Genomic DNA, 19809 nt, shown 5'->3' with positions numbered 1-19809 from the left:
GCACCAGTATCTCAACTGGTGCAGGTAGCAGCCAGAGACTGAAATGCACCCTAAACCCAAACCCAAATGCACCTCAGAAATGTACCCTAAACCCATCCCGTGGGCTATGGTGGGCGCCATACCCATCCTGTGGGCTATGGTGGGCGCCATACCCATCCTGTGGGCGGTGGTGGACCCCAAACCCATCCCGTGGGCTATGGTGGGCGCCATACCCATCCTGTGGGCGGTGGTGGACCCCAAACCCATCTCGTGGGCTATGGTGGGCGCCATACCCATCCTGTGGGCGGTGGTGGACCCTAAACCCATCCCGTGGGCTATGGTGGGCGCCTTACCCATCCTGTGGGCGGTGGTGGACCCCAAACCCATCCCGTGGGCTATGGTGGGCGCCATACCCATCCCGTGGGCGGTGGTGGAAAAGATTTCAGAGGCACATAATGGGTTCAGGAACTGGACCTGATTGTCCGTTTAGCTAAAACAGGATCTTAGAAGGACATGTCCTCCTACAGCTGGTTCATTCCCTCCATGTTAGGACATGTCCCTCCTCCAGGACATGTTAGTGCATGTCCTGGAGGTTTTCCAAGTCCTCCAGATGGGCCCTGTCCTCTTGCAGCTGGTCCAAGTCCTCTTGCAGCTGGTCCAAGTCCTCTTGCAGCTGGTCCATGTCCTCTTGCAGCTGGTCCATGTCCTCTTGCAGCTGGTCCATGTCCTCTTGCAGCTGGTCCATGTCCTCTTGCAGCTGGTCCAAGTCCTAATAGTTGGAGTTTCTTATATCTACATTTGTAACTATGTATTGATTTTGCTCACCAGGGTGTTAGTCAGCTGTCACGGGCTGCTTCCTGGGGGTGGAGGCCTGGTCGAGGACCGGGCCGCGGGGACACTAAAAAGCCCCGAAATCATCTCAAGATAACCGGTGACATCTTCCCATCAACGTCTCTCAGTATCCTGCTGCTCAGATAGTTCTTTATCAAGATGCTTCACTTGTCTCTCACTCTTGTCTGCTTCCTCAACTTGTGTCAAATTCTCAGGTTGCTTTCTGACAATCTAAAAATATTCAGTTTGCTAATGCTTCTGTTCTGTAGGATTTTTGTCGCCCAGTTTGAGACAAGATTGACCCATTAGAGACGGTCTGTAGTTGACCCATTAGAGGCGGTCTGTAGTTGACCCATTAGAGGCGGTCTGTAGTTGACCCATTAGAGGCGGTCTGTAGTTGACCCATTAGAGACAGCGGTCTGTAGTTGATTGCCTCTTGTCTTCCAACTTCAGGTATTTATGTTTTCAGTGTCATTGTTATATATATAGATTAGCTGCCAGCATATGCCTTCTGGTGCCTTTGTGAGTATCTGTAGTGAGATTGTGTCTGACCCTTAAACCTTAGGTTGCTACTGCTCGGCTTAGACTCGGTTACAAGTATCTCTGGGAATTCTCATTATCTGCCGATGTAGACCTGACCAAATGTAAACTGTGTCAACAAAATTATTCGCACACCCTCCGTCACTATGTGATGGAGTGCGAAAAGATACGTGAATTTAGAAACAATTCTATAACCAATGTTCCAGCGATCTGTCAATATTTAATTCAAAATGATCTGCTACCAGAAATTTTAGCCAAATATCCCCAGTTTGCTAACTGTAGGTAGTAACTGAGTGATTGTAACCTATCCACCGCCGCCCACTGGATGGGGGGCGGTGTGCAGGACAAACATAACTTGTGACACTAGCTCTCCACATATGTCAGTTGCTTAATTTAGAACCTGTACTTGAGGTCGATCTCGAACCCATTGTTGATGTGATGACTTATATTGAATTTTGTAACTAGCTCATCAAGATTGTAACTTGCTTAGCTAAATGAATTATGGGGTTCAGTCCCTGAGCCCATTATGTGCCTCTGTAACCCTTTCCACTATTGCCCACAAGATGGGTATGGGGTGCATAATAAATGAACTAAACTAACTTAAACCTTAGCCTATGCAGCTCTGGTAATCAGAATCCATTCGGTGCTGGTTGGCTAGAGACATTCCCTCTCACTTGAGCATTTACAATATAGCATTTACTCTTGGTATATTAGGTAGACTATCCGGAATCTCTTGTTAACTCCCTCACACACACTTCCCTGTCATTTTCTGTAGGGTTGGGTTCTTGCCATATCTGCTATGTCGTAGGTGTGTGTGTGGGGGTTGCTTACCAGCATTAGGATATTCGGTCATTTGCGTGAGTGTGAGTCACCACGGCTTGTCTCTAGTCGCACGCGAGTGTCTTGTGTGATTTGCGTTTGTCCCGTCACCCTCCACGATGCTGGCTGTCTGCCTGCATGTCTGTCTGTGTCTGTGTCTGTCTGTCTGTCTGTCTGTCCATATAAATATATTTCCGGTATTCCATCTTCACACTCCCTCCTCGCTGCCTTTATTATAGCCACCCTCACATCACCCCACCACCACCTCACTTCTCCACCACCTCACTTCTCCATCACCTCACTCCCAACTCCACCCCTCCATCGCATCCCGAGCCCCTACATCACCTCACTCCAATCCTCAACTTCTCCTCACCACAAGCCCACTCAAACATCACTCCACGCAACCCCTGCACCATACCTTTGCAACCCCTGCACCATACCTTTGCAACCCCTGCACCATACCTTTGCAACCCCTGCACCATACCCATGCAAACCCCTTGACTAGGAAAATATAGGATTGATTGACTAGGATTGATGAAGATTCAAACTACCCAAGTGGTTGGCACGGGCATGAATAGCCCGTAAGTGCACAACAAGACATCAGTCACCAAATACAACCCGGGTCAATAGGGGGGGGGGGGGGGTAGGGGGGTTGTTACTGACCAGTAGTAGTGTTAAAGGGGGTGTTACTGCACTCATCCGTCCTGCCTCCCATCTTCTCTTAGGGTCGAGCTCTGAGCAGAAACTATTGGGCAACAAATTCAAATTCAGATGAGTTTATTGAGATATAAATGCATTAAATACATACAAAATGGGACAAGGTAGCTCAAGCTATTCTCACCTCGTTCAGTACAACGTGTTCATGTATATATATATATATATATATATATATATATATATATATATATATATATATATATATATATGTGTATATATATATATATATATATATATATATATATATATGTATATATATATATATATATATATATATATATATATATATGTGTATATATATATATATATATATATATATATATATATGTATATATATATATATATATATATATATATATATATATATATATATATATATATATATACACATATATATACACATCACAAAGAGACAATAAGCATATTTATTGGGTAACGATCCTTAGCTATTTGGCACTATTCACCTGGCAGCAATTGGCATACATAGTTATGAATTGACTGAAGGATGGAAGAGTTGTCAATGTTCGTGTTTCCTGGCGTCTTTATTTCATGTTGATGTGTTTGTTGCATGTTGATGTGTTGACCGGCAGGATGGGTATGGGATGCATAATAAATGAACTAAACTATATAACGGTGAAAATCATCTTCCGTGCTGGGAGATGGAAAGTCTTAGAAGGAACCCGGGATGTGACAGTCGGTCAAGTTCAAGTATGTTTATTGAGACAAGAAAGAAACACATCTCAAAGGAATAGAGTAGCTTAGGCTATTCCTACCCCCCCCCCCCCTCCTGTGTCGGTCAGGTATGGAAAGCAGAAACCACGTCTCTGTTTTTACGTCACGTGATCACGTGTGAAGGTCTACCGTTTAGAGAGAGCAAGATGAAGCAAACACAGCCACTGTCAGGGAAAATGATTGGAGATGAAAACTGGAACTATCAAAGCAGGGGAGCCACACCGCCGGTAAAGGGAACGGAACTATCGGGAAAACGCGCCGTTATTGTTGTTATAGATTCAGCTACTCGGAACAAGTTCCAAGTAGCACGGGCTATGGTGAACCCGTAGTGGACTTACCTGGGACAGGAGCGGTGCAGTTTTCCGAGAACGCGCGGAGCCATTACGACTTTACAGCACTGGGAAGGGATCAGGATAAGGATTTGGGATGGGACGAAGAGGGAAGGGAATGGTGCCCAACCACTTGGACCGGTCAGGGGATTGAACGCCGACCGGCATGAAACGAGACAGTCGCTCTACCGCCCAGCCCAAGTGGTTGGACCGCTGGTGAAGCAACAGCCTTGCTTATCCAAGCTGTGTGGGCAACACCAAAGGCCATCGTGAGAAACTGTCACTATTTTACTGAGAGTTCAGGTGATCGAGCCCGGAACTGCAAGTTTCAAGTTCCTTTTAAAGCCGCATCCCGGGGCGCTGAAGAGCGGCCAGAGTCCCGGATGTAAACTGGTGTTCCGTTCCTGTTGTTGATGTCTAAGATTCGCTACATGGAACAAAAAGTTCCAAGTAGCACGGGCTATGGTGACCCCGTAGTGGGGTTCCGTTCCTACCACGCCAGGTATGGGGGCCGTAACTGAACAGGAAACACCACGTGACCGGCCACACACTCATAGAGACGCTAGATAGATTTTTTTCAGTGTCAGAGTAATAGACAAGTGGAATGCATTAGGCAGTGTTGTGGTGGAGGCTGACTCCATACACAGTTTCAAGTGTTAGATATGATAGAGCCCAGTAGGCTTAGGAACCTGTACACCAGTTGATTGACAGTTGAGAGGCGGGACCAAAGAGCCAGAGCTCAACCACGGTAACGAAGTTACCACCACAACACAGTAACGGTGAGCGCTCCACAGTGTGTGTGTTGTGGGGGGGGGGGAGCCGTGAGAGTGACAAAGTCATTATTTTGTTGAATTAAATGATGGCCAGTGTAATGCTGCTGCCTAAAGGGTGCATAGACTTGCTATGGTGATGGTTAGTGACGTCAGGGTGATAGTGATGCTACAGGTATCTAGCAGGTATTGGTATTATTTGGCTTTGCTTTTGATGTTGTCAGGTTCTGCTATTAATTAATGATGAAATCCACATATTGGGAATTAACTTAATTTTTTTTTTTTGCCCCCCGAGAGGTGAGTATATTGGGCACACTCATACGCAGTATATTGGGAGTAGGCACACTCGCTCTCGTCCTGTGAGTGGACACACCGCCATAGTGACAGTATTGGGCAGCGTCACTCGTCCTGTGAGTGGACACACCGCCATAGTGACAGTATTGGGCAGCGTCACTCATCCTGTGAGTGGACACACCGCCATAGTGACAGTATTGGGCAGCGCCACTCATCCTGTGAGTGGACACACCGCCATAGTGACAGTATTGGGCAGCGTCACTCATCCTGTGAGTGGACACACCGCCATAGTGACAGTATTGGGCAGCGTCACTCATCCTGTGAGTGGACACACCGCCATAGTGACAGTATTGGGCAGCGTCACTCATCCTGTGAGTGGACACACCGCCATAGTGACAGTATTGGACAGCGTCATTCATCTTGTGAGTGGACACACCGCCATAGTGACAGTATTGGGCAGCGTCACTCATCCTGTGAGTGGACACAACGCCATAGTGACAGTATTGGGCAGCGCCACTCATCCTGTGAGTGGACACATTGCCATAGTGACAGTATTGGGCAGCGTCACTCATCCTGTGAGTGGACACACCGCCATAGTGACAGTATGGGGCAGCGCCACTCATCCTGTGAGTGGACACACCGCCATAGTGACAGTATTGGGCAGCGCCACCCATCCTGTGAGTGGACACACCGCCATAGTGACAGTATTGGGCAGCGCCACCCATCCTGTGAGTGGACACACCGCCATAGTGACAGTATTGGGCAGCGTCACTCATCCTGTGAGTGGACACACCGCCATAGTGACAGTATTGGGCAGCGCCACTCATCCTGTGAGTGTACACACCGCCATAGCAGCATGTACAACACTCCCCAATAGGAAGAAAACCCGCTGGGTTGTTCATCCTGTCACTTGTACCCAGACACAGCTGGGACTTGCTTAACTGTCTCAAGTGAACAGCTCCTCAAACACAATAAACATTTTGCAATCCTTAATCTTACGTTATCTTGTGGCTGCAAAAGGAGAAAATCTTTTAAGAAGTATCAATATTTGACAAATAGTGTTTTCTTAACTCAAACAATGTGGGGTTTATTATTCTACTCATATTTCTAATGTCTCTCAGGTGTTCACATTCTCTCAGGTAGTGGTCAAGGCGGTGTCCATCACTCTCACCACAGATTCTGCAACTCCGCTGATCAACTGTTGTTTCCATTCCGAATCTCCATGGATATTTGTATCCAAGACGGATTCTTGCTATTACTGATTCTCTCCCTCGTCGTCACCTCCTCTTCGGCCATAACTGATTGGGATTGCCAGCTGCAAGCCATGTTGTACCATCGTATAGATTCACTAGATTTGTGCTCCTATCCTCCTTTCCTCAGTTACCTTGTCACGGTGATGTTGCCTGATAATACCTCTAATTTGTAGAGGAGTCTCGGGTATGAAGTATTCAATATGGTCTCCTTCAGCGCCTTCAGCAGCCAGCACATCTGCTCGTTCATTTCCCAGATATTCCAACATGGCAGGGGATCCACAGGAAGTTTGATAACTTCCCTGGTTGGTTAGTGCTCTCACAGCTCTATATTTCAGCGACTATCGCGAGGTTTTCTGCCTGTCTTTTGCAAGGCTTTGTAGCGCTGCTGTTGAGTCAGTGTTGATCAATGCACATTTAGTGTTTCTGTCAATGAACATTAATACCATAACTGTATTGGGGTACAGTTCTCTAACTGCCATAACTGTGGCAGTTAGCTCCGCGCGCGTTGAAGCCATAGTTCCCAATATTTGCTTTTTCTTAATTTAATTTCTGAAGGACATTCATCCCTAAATTACATTGTATGCTGACGTACAGTGTAGAGGTCTGACGGCTGAATGGACAGCGCTCGGGATTCGTAGTCCTAAGGTTCCGGGCTCAATCCCCGGCGGAGGGGGAAACAAATGGGCAGTGTTTCTATCACCCTGATGCCCCTGTGCACCTAGCAGTAAATAGGTACCTAGAGCTAGACAGCTGCTACGGGCTGTGCTTCCTGGGTGTATGTAACAAAAAGTAAGGTCTGGTCGAGGACCGGGCCGCGGGGACGCTAAGCCCGAAATCATCTCAAGATAACCCTCTCAAGAAGGTAGAAGATGCTGCTGTTAGTAAGATTAGATGGAGCATCTGTGATGATTTAATACAGGAATGAGGTCACGGGCTTGCTCAAGCAGGTGTGAAGTTGTGCGAGGTTGCAAACGGTGCATCCATTTGTGTGGCGTTTTCCTGTTTAAATCCTGTTTAAATCTACCCCCCCCCCCCACCTCTGTTGGTCCATATTAGACGTGTGTCTTTTAAAAATTCACCCCCCGTCTGATGGGTCCTATTATGCGAGTCTTATTTAAACCAGAAGGCGTGAGTCTTCCCCCCCCCCACCCCCCTACCCTAAGACGATGAGTCACCCAAACGAGGCTGAAGATATAATGACCAAACCGCACGTCAAAAAAAAAAAAAAATTAAGAAAATGACGACGTTTCGGTCCGTCTTGAACCATTATCAAGTTGAGTTCGAGACCTTCCCCCCCCCCACGCCCCACTAGGACTCGAATCTCCCCCCCCCCCCCCGAAGCCTAGGATACGAGTCCATTAGTTTTCGAGTCCACCCTAAACCCCCCCCCCCACTAGTTTGATGCCTCCCTTAGGGTGTAATCCCCCACTGGTGTACGACTCCTCTTTTAGGGTACAAATTACCCCCAGGGTTTGACACCTGTGGTATTTATGTTGCTTGTTGCAGGTGTGTGGGAGCTTTGGCAGACGAGATATGTCCAGCAGATGTAGCTCATGACACAGGTGTGTGTGTGTGTGGGGGGAGGTATAGATCCATCAGGTATGTGGGGAAGGTATGTCAAGTGTAGGGTAGGGGGGTACATACAACAGGTGTGTGTGTGGGGGGGGAGGTATGGAAGTATGCCAGGTGTGGGAAGGGGGGGGGGAAATAAGTGTGTGGGGGGGGGAGAGGGAAACTGTTGGTATAAGCTCCAAACGGCAGGAATTGTGGAACTATTCATTGTTACACCATCTGTTGTTTATTTCCAACAGATGGTGGCAACCATCTGTGCCACCATCTGTTGCCATCTGGCCAAGGGGTGGCCCCCCCCCCTGTTGCCATGTCTGTTCCTATCACAACCACCACCACCACCTGTTGGGCTTGACACCATCTGTTGCTTTTGGCACCACCTGTTTCGTTTTGACACGACCTCTTGAGTTTAGCACCATCTGTTGGAACAACTAGGTGGTAGTCTAATCACCACCTGTTGGTGCATCGTTGCAAGATGACTCATTGATACCACTGAATATCTGTTAACACCCCTACACACGCACGCACGCACACACACACACACACACACACACACACGCACACACACACACACACACAAACAAGGAGGCTGACTCCATACACAGTTTCAAGTGTAGATATGATAGAGCCCAGTAGGCTCAGGAATCTGTACATCAGTTGATTGACAGTTGAGAGGCGGGACCAAAGAGCCAAAGCTCAACCCCCGCAAACACAAATAGGTGAGTACACACACATACAAAAAATAATAGGAAAAATTGACGGTTAGAAAGGCGGGGTCGAAGAGCTAATAGCTCGAATCTGCAGGCACGTGTAGGTAAATACACACAGGTCCTCGCAGCCGAGTGGACAGCGCTCTGGGGTCGTAGTCCTAAGGGCCCCGGATCAATTTCTCGGTCAAGGCATAAACAAATGGTTTTCTTTCACTTGATGACTATGTTCACCTAGCAGTAATTAGGTACCTGATGGTTAGACAGCTACTACGGGCTGCATTCTGGGGACGTACTCACCTAGTTGTGCTTGCGGGGGTTGAGTTTCGGCTCTTTGGTCCCGCCTCTCAACCGTCAATCAACTGGTGTACAGGTTCCTGAGCCTATTGGGCTCTATCATATCTACATTTGAAACTGAAAATGGAATCAGCCTCTACCACATCACTGCTTTATGCATTCTAACGTCTCTGTGGCTCATTTGGGTACTAAGTTCCACCTGTGTCCCCTTGTCTGTGTTCCACCCGTGTTAAATAGTTTGTCTTTGTCCATCCTGTCAATTCCTCTGATAATTCTGTGGGTGGTGTGTGTGTGTGTGTGTGTGTGTGTGTGTGTGTGTGTGTGTGTGTGTGTGTGTGTGTGTACTCACCTAGTTGTGCTTGCGGGGGTTGAGCTCTGGCTCTTTGGTCCCGCCTCTCAACCGTCAATCAACAGGTGTACAGGTTCCTGAGCCTATTGGGCTCTATCATATCTACACTTGAAACTGTGTATGGAGTCAGCCTCTGTGTGTGTGCGTGTGTGTGTGTGCGTGTGTGTGTCTGTGTGTGTGTGTGTGTCTGTGTGTGTTTTACTAGTTGTGTTTACTAGTTGTGTTTTACGGGGGTTGAGCTTTGCTCTTTCGGCCCGCCTCTCAACTGTCAATCAACTGTTTATTAACTACTTTTTTTTTCCCCACACCACACACACACACACACACACACCCCAGGAAGCAGCCCGTGACAGCTGACTAACTCCCAGGTACCTATTTACTGCTAGGTAATAGGGCACTTAGGGTGAAAGAAACTTTGCCCATTTGTTTCTGCCTCGTGTGGGAATCGAACCCGCGCCACAGAATTACGAGTCCTGCGCTCTATCCACCAGGCTACGAGGCCCCCGTAGTGTGTGTGTGTGTGTGTGTGTGTGTGTGTGTGTGTGTGTGTGTGTGTGTGTGTGTGTGTGTGTGTGTGTGTGTGTGTACTCACCTATTTGGACTCACCTATTTGTGCGTGCAGGATCGAGCATTGACTCTTGGATCCCGCCTTTCCAGTCATCGGATGTTTACAGCAATGACTCCTGTCCCATTTCCCTATCATATCTAGTTTTTAAAAGTGTGTGTGTGTGTGTGTGTGTGTGTACTCACCTAGTTGTACTCACCTAGTTGTGTCTGCAGGATCGAGCATTGACTCTCGAGTTAGTACATTCCATTGACTAACTACTCTGACACTGAAAAAAGTTCTTTCTAATGTGTGTGTGTTGCGCGTGTGTGTATACTCACCTATTTGTGCTTGCAGGATCGAGCATTGACTCTTGGATCCCGCCTTTCGAGCATCGGTTGTTTACAGCAATGACTCCTGTCCCATTTCCCTATCATACCTGGTTTTAAAATTATGAATAGTATTTACTTCCACAACCTGTTCCTGAAGTGCATTCCATTTTCCCACTACTCTCACGCTAAAAGAAAACTTCCTAACATCTCTGTGACTCATCTGAGTTTCAAGCTTCCATCCATGTCCCCTCGTTCTGTTACTATTCCGTGTGAACATTTCGTCTATGTCCACTCTGTCAATCCCTCTGAGTATCTTATACGTTCCTATCATGTCCCCCCCCTCTCCCTTCTTCTTTCTAGTGTCGTAAGGCACAGTTTCCTCAGGCGCTCCTCATACCCCATCCCTCGTAGCTCTGGGACGAGTCTCGTTGCAAACCTCTGAACCTTTTCCAGTTTCATTATATGCTTCTTCAGATGGGGACTCCATGATGAGGCGGCATACTCTAAGACTGGCCTCACGTAGGCAGTGTAAAGCGCCCTAAATGCCTCCTTACTTAGGTTTCTGAATGATGTTCTAACTTTTGCCAGTGTAGAGTACGCTGCTGTCGTTATCCTATTAATATGTGCCTCAGGAGATAGATTAGGTGTTACGTCCACCCCCAGGTCTCTTTCGCGCGTCGTTACAGGTAGGCTGTTCCCCTTCATTGTGTACTGTCCCTTTGGTCTCCTATCTCCTAGTCCCATTTCCATAACTTTACATTTGCTCGTGTTGAATTCCAGTAGCCATTTCTCTGACCATCTCTGCAACCTGTTCAGGTCCTCTTGGAGGATCCTACAATCCTCATCTGTCACAACTCTTCTCATCAACTTTGCGTCATCCGCAAACATCGACATGTAGGACTCTACGCCTGTAAACATGTCGTTAACATATACAAGAAATAGAATTGGTCCCAGCACCGATCCTTGTGGTACTCCACTTGTTACTGTTCGCCAGTCCGACTTCTCGCCCCTTACCGTAACTCTTTGGCTCCTTCCTGTTAGGTAGTTCCTTATCCATGCTAGGACCTTTCCCCCCACCCCCGCCTGCCTCTCGAGCTTGAACAGCAGTCTCATGTGCGGTACTGTATCAAAGGCTTTTTGGCAGTCCAGAAATATGCAGTCTGCCCAACCATCTCTGTCCTGTCTTATCCTCGTTATTTTATCATAGAATTCCAGAAGGTTTGTTAGGCACGATTTCCCTGTCCAGAACCCATGTTGATGTTTGTTCACAAACCTAATGTTCTCCAGGTGTGCAACCCGTCGTAGCCTAATTATTCTTTCCAGTATTTTACAGGGGATGCTTGTCAGTGATACAGGTCTATAGTTAAGTGCCTCCTCCCTATCACCTTTCTTGAAGATCGGCACGACATTTGCCTTCTTCCAGCAACTGGGCAATTCTCCTGACATAAGTGACTCATTAAAGATCATTGCCAGAGGCACGCTGAGGGCCTGTGCTGCTTCTTTTAGTATCCACGGTGATACTTTGTTTGGTCCAACTGCTTTAGTTGCATCTAGAGTTGTCAACTGTTTCATTACCTCCTCTGCTGTCACCTCTATATCTGATAGTCTTTCATCTAGGGTAACCCCTTCCAACAATGGGAGCTGCTCAGGCTCGGTAGTGAACACTCCATGGAAACTGGCATTCAGTGCCTCGCAGATTTCCTTGTCACTTTCAGTATATGCCCCCTCTGTCTTCCTTAGTCTTGTCACTTGGTCGTTCATCGACATTTTTCTTCTTTTATGACTGTGTAGTAACTTAGGTTGTTTTTTCGCTTTGATTGCAATATCGTTCTCATAGTCCCTTTCCGATGTTCGTCTTATGTTAATGTAATCGTTCCTAGCTCTGTTGTATCTGATCCTGTTGTCCTCTGTCCTTTGTCTTCTGTACTTCCTCCACTCCTGCCTGCTGGCCATTTTTGCTTCGTGACACTGTCTATTAAACCATGGGTAATTATATTCCTTCTTATTTTTTCCCTTTACTGTTGGTATAAATCTCTCTTCGGCCTCCGGGCATTTCTGTATGACTAGGTCCATCATATCTTGGACTGTTTTTCCTCGAATTTCTTCCTCCCACTGCACTTCACCCAGATAGTCCCTTATCCTCTTATAGTCCCCTTTCCTGTAGTCAACTCTCCTTTCCCAGATCTCTTGTCCCATGGTCATAAGTTTGAATTCCATCATGTAGTCAAAGACTAGGACACAATGGTCACTGGCCTCTAGAGGTATTTCATGCCTCTAGAGGGCCTCTAGGCCAGTATTTCCATGCCTTGTGTGTGTGTGTGTGTGTGTGTGTGTGTGTGTGTGTGTGTGTGTGTGTGTGTGTGTGTGGGTGTGTGTGTGTGTGTGTGTGTGTGTGTGTGTGTGTAAGATATATGTGCAAGAAAAATGGGACGGTAGTCGATACATTATACAACCGATGGTTAGAAAGGCGGGGGTCCAGGAGCTAACGCCTCAGTCTTGCAGGCACAAACAGATGAATACACAAAAATAAAATACAAATTCTAGGCGTTAGGATAAAAGAAGAAAACAGCATAACAACGGCAAGTGAAAGATAAATTACTTACACATATTACTTAAAGACATTGAATAAGAAAGTACATCAACAACCAAGACAGGGTAGATAAACTGAGTTAAACAGTTTATCTACCCTGTCAATTCCTCTTGAGAATTTTGTAGGTAGTGGTCATGTCTTCCCCTTACTCTTCTGTCTTCCAGGGTCGTGAGGTGGTGGAATTTAGTGAGACTCTGAGATATGTGTTGTAATTTCATAATAATGGATGGATCAAACTATGTCATTATGGAAGCTATATAGGTGAGAGGTCACGGATCAGGGCCCTAATCTCAGGTCATGGGTCAAGGCCACGTGTCAAGGTCACCCGGCAAGGTCATTGGTCAAGGCTTCTCTGGTCAAGGTCAGGTAGTTGCTCGGAGTTATTATCTTCAACTGTTGCTGTTTGTGCTGAGGCTCCCGTTGCTCCCGTTGTTAATGAAGCTACCGTTGCCCCCGTTATTCCCTACACCGTTGTTCTTAGTACTGCTACGGTCATTGTTGCTGTTACTTTCACTATTTCTGCTTGTGCAGTTGGTGCTGTGAGCGCCAATATTGCTGTTGTTATTGGTCCACTTGCTGCTACTCACCTCCCCCCCCCTCCTGCAGAGCTGGAGAAATAGAGGGGACTACAGAGAACATATACGGCACCCACAGACACGATAAAACATCTAAATTATTGGAACCGTCTCAAAGTTCTCAAAATGTGCTCTCCTGAAAGGAGACGATAGAGGTATCCAATATATACACACATGGATGATACTGGAGGGCCAGGTCCCAAATTTACACAGTAAAATAACAACGTACTTGAGCGAACGATACGGCAGGAACTGCAGAATAGAGCCAGTGAGGAGGTGAGGTGCCATAGACAGAATCATAGAAGGCGATGAGTCACAATAACGTGGCTAAAGTATGTTGACCAGACCACACACTAGAAGGTGAAGGGACGACGACGTTTCGGTCCGTCCTGGACCATTCTCAAGTCGACTGGACCATTCTCAAGTCGACTGGACCATTCTCAAGTCGACAATTGACTTGAGAATGGTCCAGGACGGACCGATACGTCGTCGTCCCTTCACCTTCTAGTGTGTGGTCTGATCAAGAATCATAGAACACTGTATAAACATCAGAGGTCCACGGATATCCGTATATCCTCCAAGCAAGCGTAAGTAATGTGGTCGGAACAAAAGGGAACTCCTTCAAGGAAATTTTTTTGGACAATTTCCTGCAAGAACTGGCGGTCCAACTGGGTGGTAATGGGCGTGGGTGGACCTTCGGGTCGCTGCAAACATTATTATTAGTCTGTTGGACCAAGTTCTCGAAAGTCAAGTTGGGCTCCGGACTGGCTGGGCTTGGAGGTGTTGAACAAACTCTCAGAACTCCCACCAGGTATGTTCCAGGTAATGCTGCTCTCAGCGTTACTGATCAACTGTTCTTGTAGCTGCTGCTCCTGTTGCTGTGGCTTCTGTTGCTGCTCCTGTTGCTTGTGTCCGTGTACATGCAGCTGCTTCCGTTGCTGCAGTTAGTTTTACTCTGCTTCTACTGTTGGTCCCGTTGTTCCTGTTGATGCTGCCGCCCTTACCATTGTTAATGTTCATCTGACTATTACACCCCCCCCCCCCGCCCTTACCTTCCTACTCCCTTGTTCCGGTTAACCTTGCTGCCCGCTCTCAAGATCTTCGCCCTGGTCACCCAGACTGTTGTTGCTGGCATCGCAGGAAAAAATTCCCCTTTTTATTTCTCCTTATTAAATTTAATAAGGTATGCCTCCAACTATCAATATATCCCATTTAGAAGACCCAGGTTATGAACACAGATGATGATGACTCGCTGCTGCAGAGGCGTGCTGTATACAGGTGCTGCAGGGAGGAGGTGCTGGTGGGAGGTGCAGCAGCGAGGTGGTGTTGCAGAGACGTGTTGCAAGGGCGTGGGCAGTGAGGTCACCGGAGGGAGGTGTGGTGCAGGACGTTTGGCTGACCCAGCACGGTGGTGGCGCCTGACTGGTGGTGTTCGGGTAGGGACAGACGGAGTCCCTGAGAGAGAGAGACGAACGCTGGGGGGCCTCGTAGGGGGCGCCACAGCACCTTCACCTCTCTCTTAGTGCGTTCACTTCCTCGTGCGTTCACTGTTGCACATGTGTACAACCGCTCCCCAAGTGTGTACACGTGTATATCGACTTACTAGTGGAGTACCACAAGGGGTTCAGTTCTTGCACCAGTTATGTTCAGCGTGTATATAAACCATCTACCACAAGGAATGCAGAATAATTAACATGTTAACTGATGATACTAAGATATTAGGGAAAGATGGGAGACCTAGTCGATGCCATGCCCTTCAGATTGACCCTAGATATAATAAGTGCTTGGGGCACCATGTAGCGAATAGTCTGTAAATAGGAGTAAATGCAATGCTATGCAATGTGGAATAGGAGAAAAAGAACAGGAGAAAATAGGCCACACACAACCTACAAATAATGTGGAAAGGAATTAAAGAACTCTAACAATGAAAGAGATCTAGGAGTGGTTCTGGATAGTAAGGTGTCGCCTGAGGAACGCACAAAGGAGAGGAGCGTATGCGTCGCTTTCCAACTTCAGACTTGCTTTTAATTACATGGATGGCGAAATATTAGAGAAACTGTTCATGACTTTCGTGAGACCAAAATTGGATTATACAGCAGTTGCATGGTGCCCATATCTCAAGAAGCACATCAATAATCTGGGAAAGGTGCAAAGGCATGCTGCAAAATGGCTTCCGGAACTGAAAAATAAGAGTTATGAAGAGAGATTAGAGGCGTTAAATAAGCCAAAGATAGAAGATAGGAGAAAAAGAGGTGACATGATCACCACTTACAAAATAATAACAGGAATCGGCCAAACTGACAAAGAGAAATTCCTAAAAATGGTTTGACCCTTAAGAATAAGAGGGTATATATATATGTTCAAGCTAAGGAAACAAAGGTGCCGACAGATGCTAAAAGTTTTCTTTTGCAAACAGAGTGGTAGACGGTTGGAGATAGATAAGTGAGAAGGCGGTGGAGGCCAAGACCGTCAGTAGTTTCAAAGCGTTGTATGACAAAGAGTACTGGGAAGACGGGACACCACGAGCGTAGCTCTCATCCTGTAACTACACTTAGGTAATTATTAATATACATGGACTTATTGCGCAGGTCCCTCGTTTATGTGCGTCGCTATATAGGCCTATTTCCTGGACCTCCTCCGTATAGGCCTATATTCCTTCGCATATACAAACCCAGTTTAGAAGCCCCGCTGTATAACTGTAGGTGTAGATCTGAATAGTGTAAAAGTTGTCAGAAAAAGTGTGAATATACCGGACGTTACTATGTAAATGAATGTACCTGACCTCCCACATGGTGTACCTGTCTCCCCCACACCGTGTACCTGTCTCTCCCACACCATGTACTTGTTACGAAGCCTGTACATCTTCCCTTAATCATGACAGCTTTGTTTCCATTTATTATACAATTTACGAGCCTCCGAAACTTCACAACCCAAGATTATTATTGTTATAAACAACCTTGTGGTACTTAGGAGTCCATAAACTGTTTAATAAATGTAATATATGTTTTGGGCTGCAATGCTCCCCTCCAGTCTGCGAGCCTATGTCGAGCCTTCACCCCAGACTGGTCCAGCACTTGCAACCCCTTCTCGCACTTGCTTATAGTCAATATTGGCTTGTTAATAAGTGCATATGTGACATACTAATTTATTGTGAATATTTTAGTTTACCTTGAAAAGCTGAATAGAAAACACCGACCTAACTTAACCTTCTTAGTATGTTAAGATAAGCATCTTATTGCTTCTTAATTACAATTAGTACTTAACCTATACCTATATTGATATTGCAGTTTTATAAAAATATTAAAACAGAACCAAAATATTTTATTAAGTTGTAAAGTAACTCAGTATATTGCCAAATATTGTATAAAATCTCTACTGTTTAATAAAACTGAAAAAGAAATTCCTAATATTAAAGCTGGTGTTTAGCAAATCTATAGGAAGAGTTTGTACCTTAAAAACAAAATATAACGTGGCATATACCACATATGTACTTATTAATCAGCCAAATAGTGACTATAAGTAATAAGTCATATATGTACTGTCTTGTGCGAGAGCGGGTTGGCACTTGTGATGGGCAGCGCTCCGAATGACACCGACATATTACTGAAGGTAGTTCTTACGTTGCCCAAACTGTCTATGCCGATGATGTTATTCGGTTTGTGTTAGCTGCTGAACGGATAAAAGGATGACAAATCTACTCACCTAGGTGGCTAGTTTTATCATAAAACTAGTCACTAGTCACCTAGATTGAAGTTATAATTTCTTGGGAGTCTTAGAACGCGGGCAAATGTGAAGAAACAGACCCCATACTCATCCCGTGGGCGGTGGTGGACCCCATACTCATCCCGTGGGTGGTGGTGGACCCCCATACTCATCCCGTGGGTGGTGGTGGACCCCATACTCATCCCGTGGGCGGTGGTGGACCCCCATACTCATCCCGTGGGTGGTGGTGGACCCCCATACTCATCCCGTGGGCGGTGGTGGACCCCCATACTCATCCCGTGGGTGGTGGTGGACCCCCATACTCATCCCGTGGGCGGTGGTGGACTTCCATACTCATCCCGTGGGTGGTGGTGGACCCCATACTCATCCCGTGGGTGGTGGTGGACCCCCATACTCATCCCGTGGGTGGTGGTGGACCCCATACTCATCCCGTGGGCGGTGGTGGACCCCCATACTCATCCCGTGGGTGGTGGTGGACCCCCATACTCATCCCGTGGGCGGTGGTGGACCCCCATACTCATCCCGTGGGTGGTGGTGGACCCCCATACTCATCCCGTGGGTGGTGGTGGACCCCATACTCATCCCGTGGGTGGTGGTGGACCCCCATACTCATCCCGTGGGCGGTGGTGGACCCCCATACTCATCCCGTGGGCGGTGGTGGACCCCCATACTCATCCCGTGGGCGGTGGTGGACCCCCATACTCATCCCGTGGGTGGTGGTGGACCCCCATACTCATCCCGTGGGCGGTGGTGGACCCCATACTCATCCCGTGGGTGGTGGTGGACCCCCATACTCATCCCGTGGGTGGTGGTGGACCCCATACTCATCCCGTGGGCGGTGGTGGACCCCCATACTCATCCCGTGGGTGGTGGTGGACCCCCATACTCATCCCGTGGGCGGTGTTGGGCCCCCATACTCATCCCGTGGGTGGTGGTGGACCCCCATACTCATCCCGTGGGCGGTGGTGGACCCCATACTCATCCCGTGGGTGGTGGTGGACCCCCATACCCATCCCGTGTTTTTTTTTTGGGGGGGGAGGGGAGGGGAGTAAAGAGGAAGGAGAGGCATAGGTGAAGGGAAGTATAGAAGTGGGAAATACAGTGAGAGGTATGAAAGCAGGCGGGCTGTCCGCCTTGCTGACACCATGTGTGGGTGTTGGCAGCTAAGCTAAGCTGGCTCCCTCTTGTCAGGGAGCTGTGAGTGTGTGAGAGGTTCTTCACTTGTGTTTCACCATATATGGATGTCCATAGATGAATACCGTGTAGCATTCATATATACACACTCCGATGCTTCCACACATGTTGTTCTGTTTAAGGCTCTTTATTTTATTATTATTATTTACTGACTTATTCATACATACACATTTTTATATATGCCTATATACATATGCATATACACAACTATACATATATACACATACATACTCAATTTTTCCAATTATGGGGGAAGGATATCTGGTCAGTATTTCATCTGGGAATTATGTACTGTGGGGCAGGGTTTTCATCCAGTGAATCGAGGCTCTTGGGCCACCAGCTGTGGGAGCGGGGCGTCTCATCTTGGGCCACCAGCTGTGGGAGCGGGGCGTCTCATCTTGGGCCACCAGCTGTGGGAGCGGGGCGTCTCATCTTGGGCCACCAGCTGTGGGAGCGGGGCGTCTCATCTTGGGCCACCAGCTGTGGGAGCGGGGCGTCTCATCTTGGGCCACCAGCTGTGGGAGCGGGGCGTCTCATCTTGGGCCACCAGCTGTGGGAGCGGGGCGTCTCATCTTGGGCCACCAGCTGTGGGAGCGGGGCGTCTCATCTTGGGCCACCAGCTGTGGGAGCGGGGCGTCTCATCTTGGGCCACCAGCTGTGGGAGCGGGGCGTCTCATCTTGGGCCACCAGCTGTGGGAGCGGGGCGTCTCATCTTGGGCCACCAGCTGTGGGAGCGGGGCGTCTCATCTTGGGCCACCAGCTGTGGGAGCGGGGCGTCTCATCTTGGGCCACCAGCTGTGGGAGCGGGGCGTCTCATCTTGGGCCACCAGCTGTGGGAGCGGGGCGTCTCATCTTGGGCCACCAGCTGTGGGAGCGGGGCGTCTCATCTTGGGCCACCAGCTGTGGGAGCGGGGCGTCTCATCTTGGGCCACCAACTGTGGGAGCGGGGCGTCTCATCTTGGGCCACCAGCAGTGGGAGCGGGGCGTCTCATCTTGGGCCACCAGCAGTGGGAGCGGGGCGTCTCATCTTGGGCCACCAGCTGTGGGAGCGGGGCGTCTCATCTTGGGCCACCAACTGTGGGAGCGGGGCGTCTCATCTTGGGCCACCAGCAGTGGGAGCGGGGCGTCTCATCTTGGGCCACCAGCAGTGGGAGCGGGGCGTCTCATCTTGGGCCACCAGCAGTGGGAGCGGGGCGTCTCATCTTGGGCCACCAGCTGTGGGAGCGGGGCGTCTCATCTTGGGCCACCAGCAGTGGGAGCGGGGCGTCTTATCTTGGGCCACCAGCTGTGGGAGCGGGGCGTCTCATCTTGGGCCACCAGCAGTGGGAGCGGGGCGTCTCATCTTGGGCCACCAGCTGTGGGAGCGGGGCGTCTCATCTTGGGCCACCAGCTGTGGGAGTGGGGCGTCTCATCTTGGGCCACCAGCTGTGGGAGTGAGGCGTCTCATCTTGGGCCACCAGCTGTGGGAGCGGGGCGTCTCATCTTGGGCCACCAGCTGTGGGAGCGGGGCGTCTCATCTTGGAGTAATCTTTCTAACATTGGGTCCTCTAACATTTCGATGGTGTTCCACACCCTGATGGCTTGGTGCTGCAGTCTGATGTTTAGTGGCTGTATGTTCAGGAGTTCGTGGAGCTCCTGGATTGTCTGATCATATGGTGGACGGTG

At 48.4% G+C, this 19809-nt stretch overlaps 1 protein-coding gene across 1 annotated transcript in view; it reads right to left on the bottom strand.

The window, feature by feature from the left end:
• Positions 1–396, bottom strand: part of LOC138351600 (uncharacterized) — a 5923-nt gene extending 5527 nt beyond the window's left edge. Inside the window, exon 1 of the mRNA XM_069303471.1 lies at positions 86–396. Within this exon, the coding sequence (XP_069159572.1) occupies positions 86–396 (311 nt within the window). The remainder of the gene's footprint in view (positions 1–85) is intronic.
• Between the last annotated feature and the right edge of the window lie 19413 nt (positions 397–19809).

Source organism: Procambarus clarkii, chromosome 5 (genome assembly GCF_040958095.1).
Source record: "Procambarus clarkii isolate CNS0578487 chromosome 5, FALCON_Pclarkii_2.0, whole genome shotgun sequence".
Lineage (NCBI taxonomy): Eukaryota > Metazoa > Arthropoda > Malacostraca > Decapoda > Cambaridae > Procambarus > Procambarus clarkii.
This window is presented reverse-complemented; position numbering and strand designations above follow the sequence as displayed.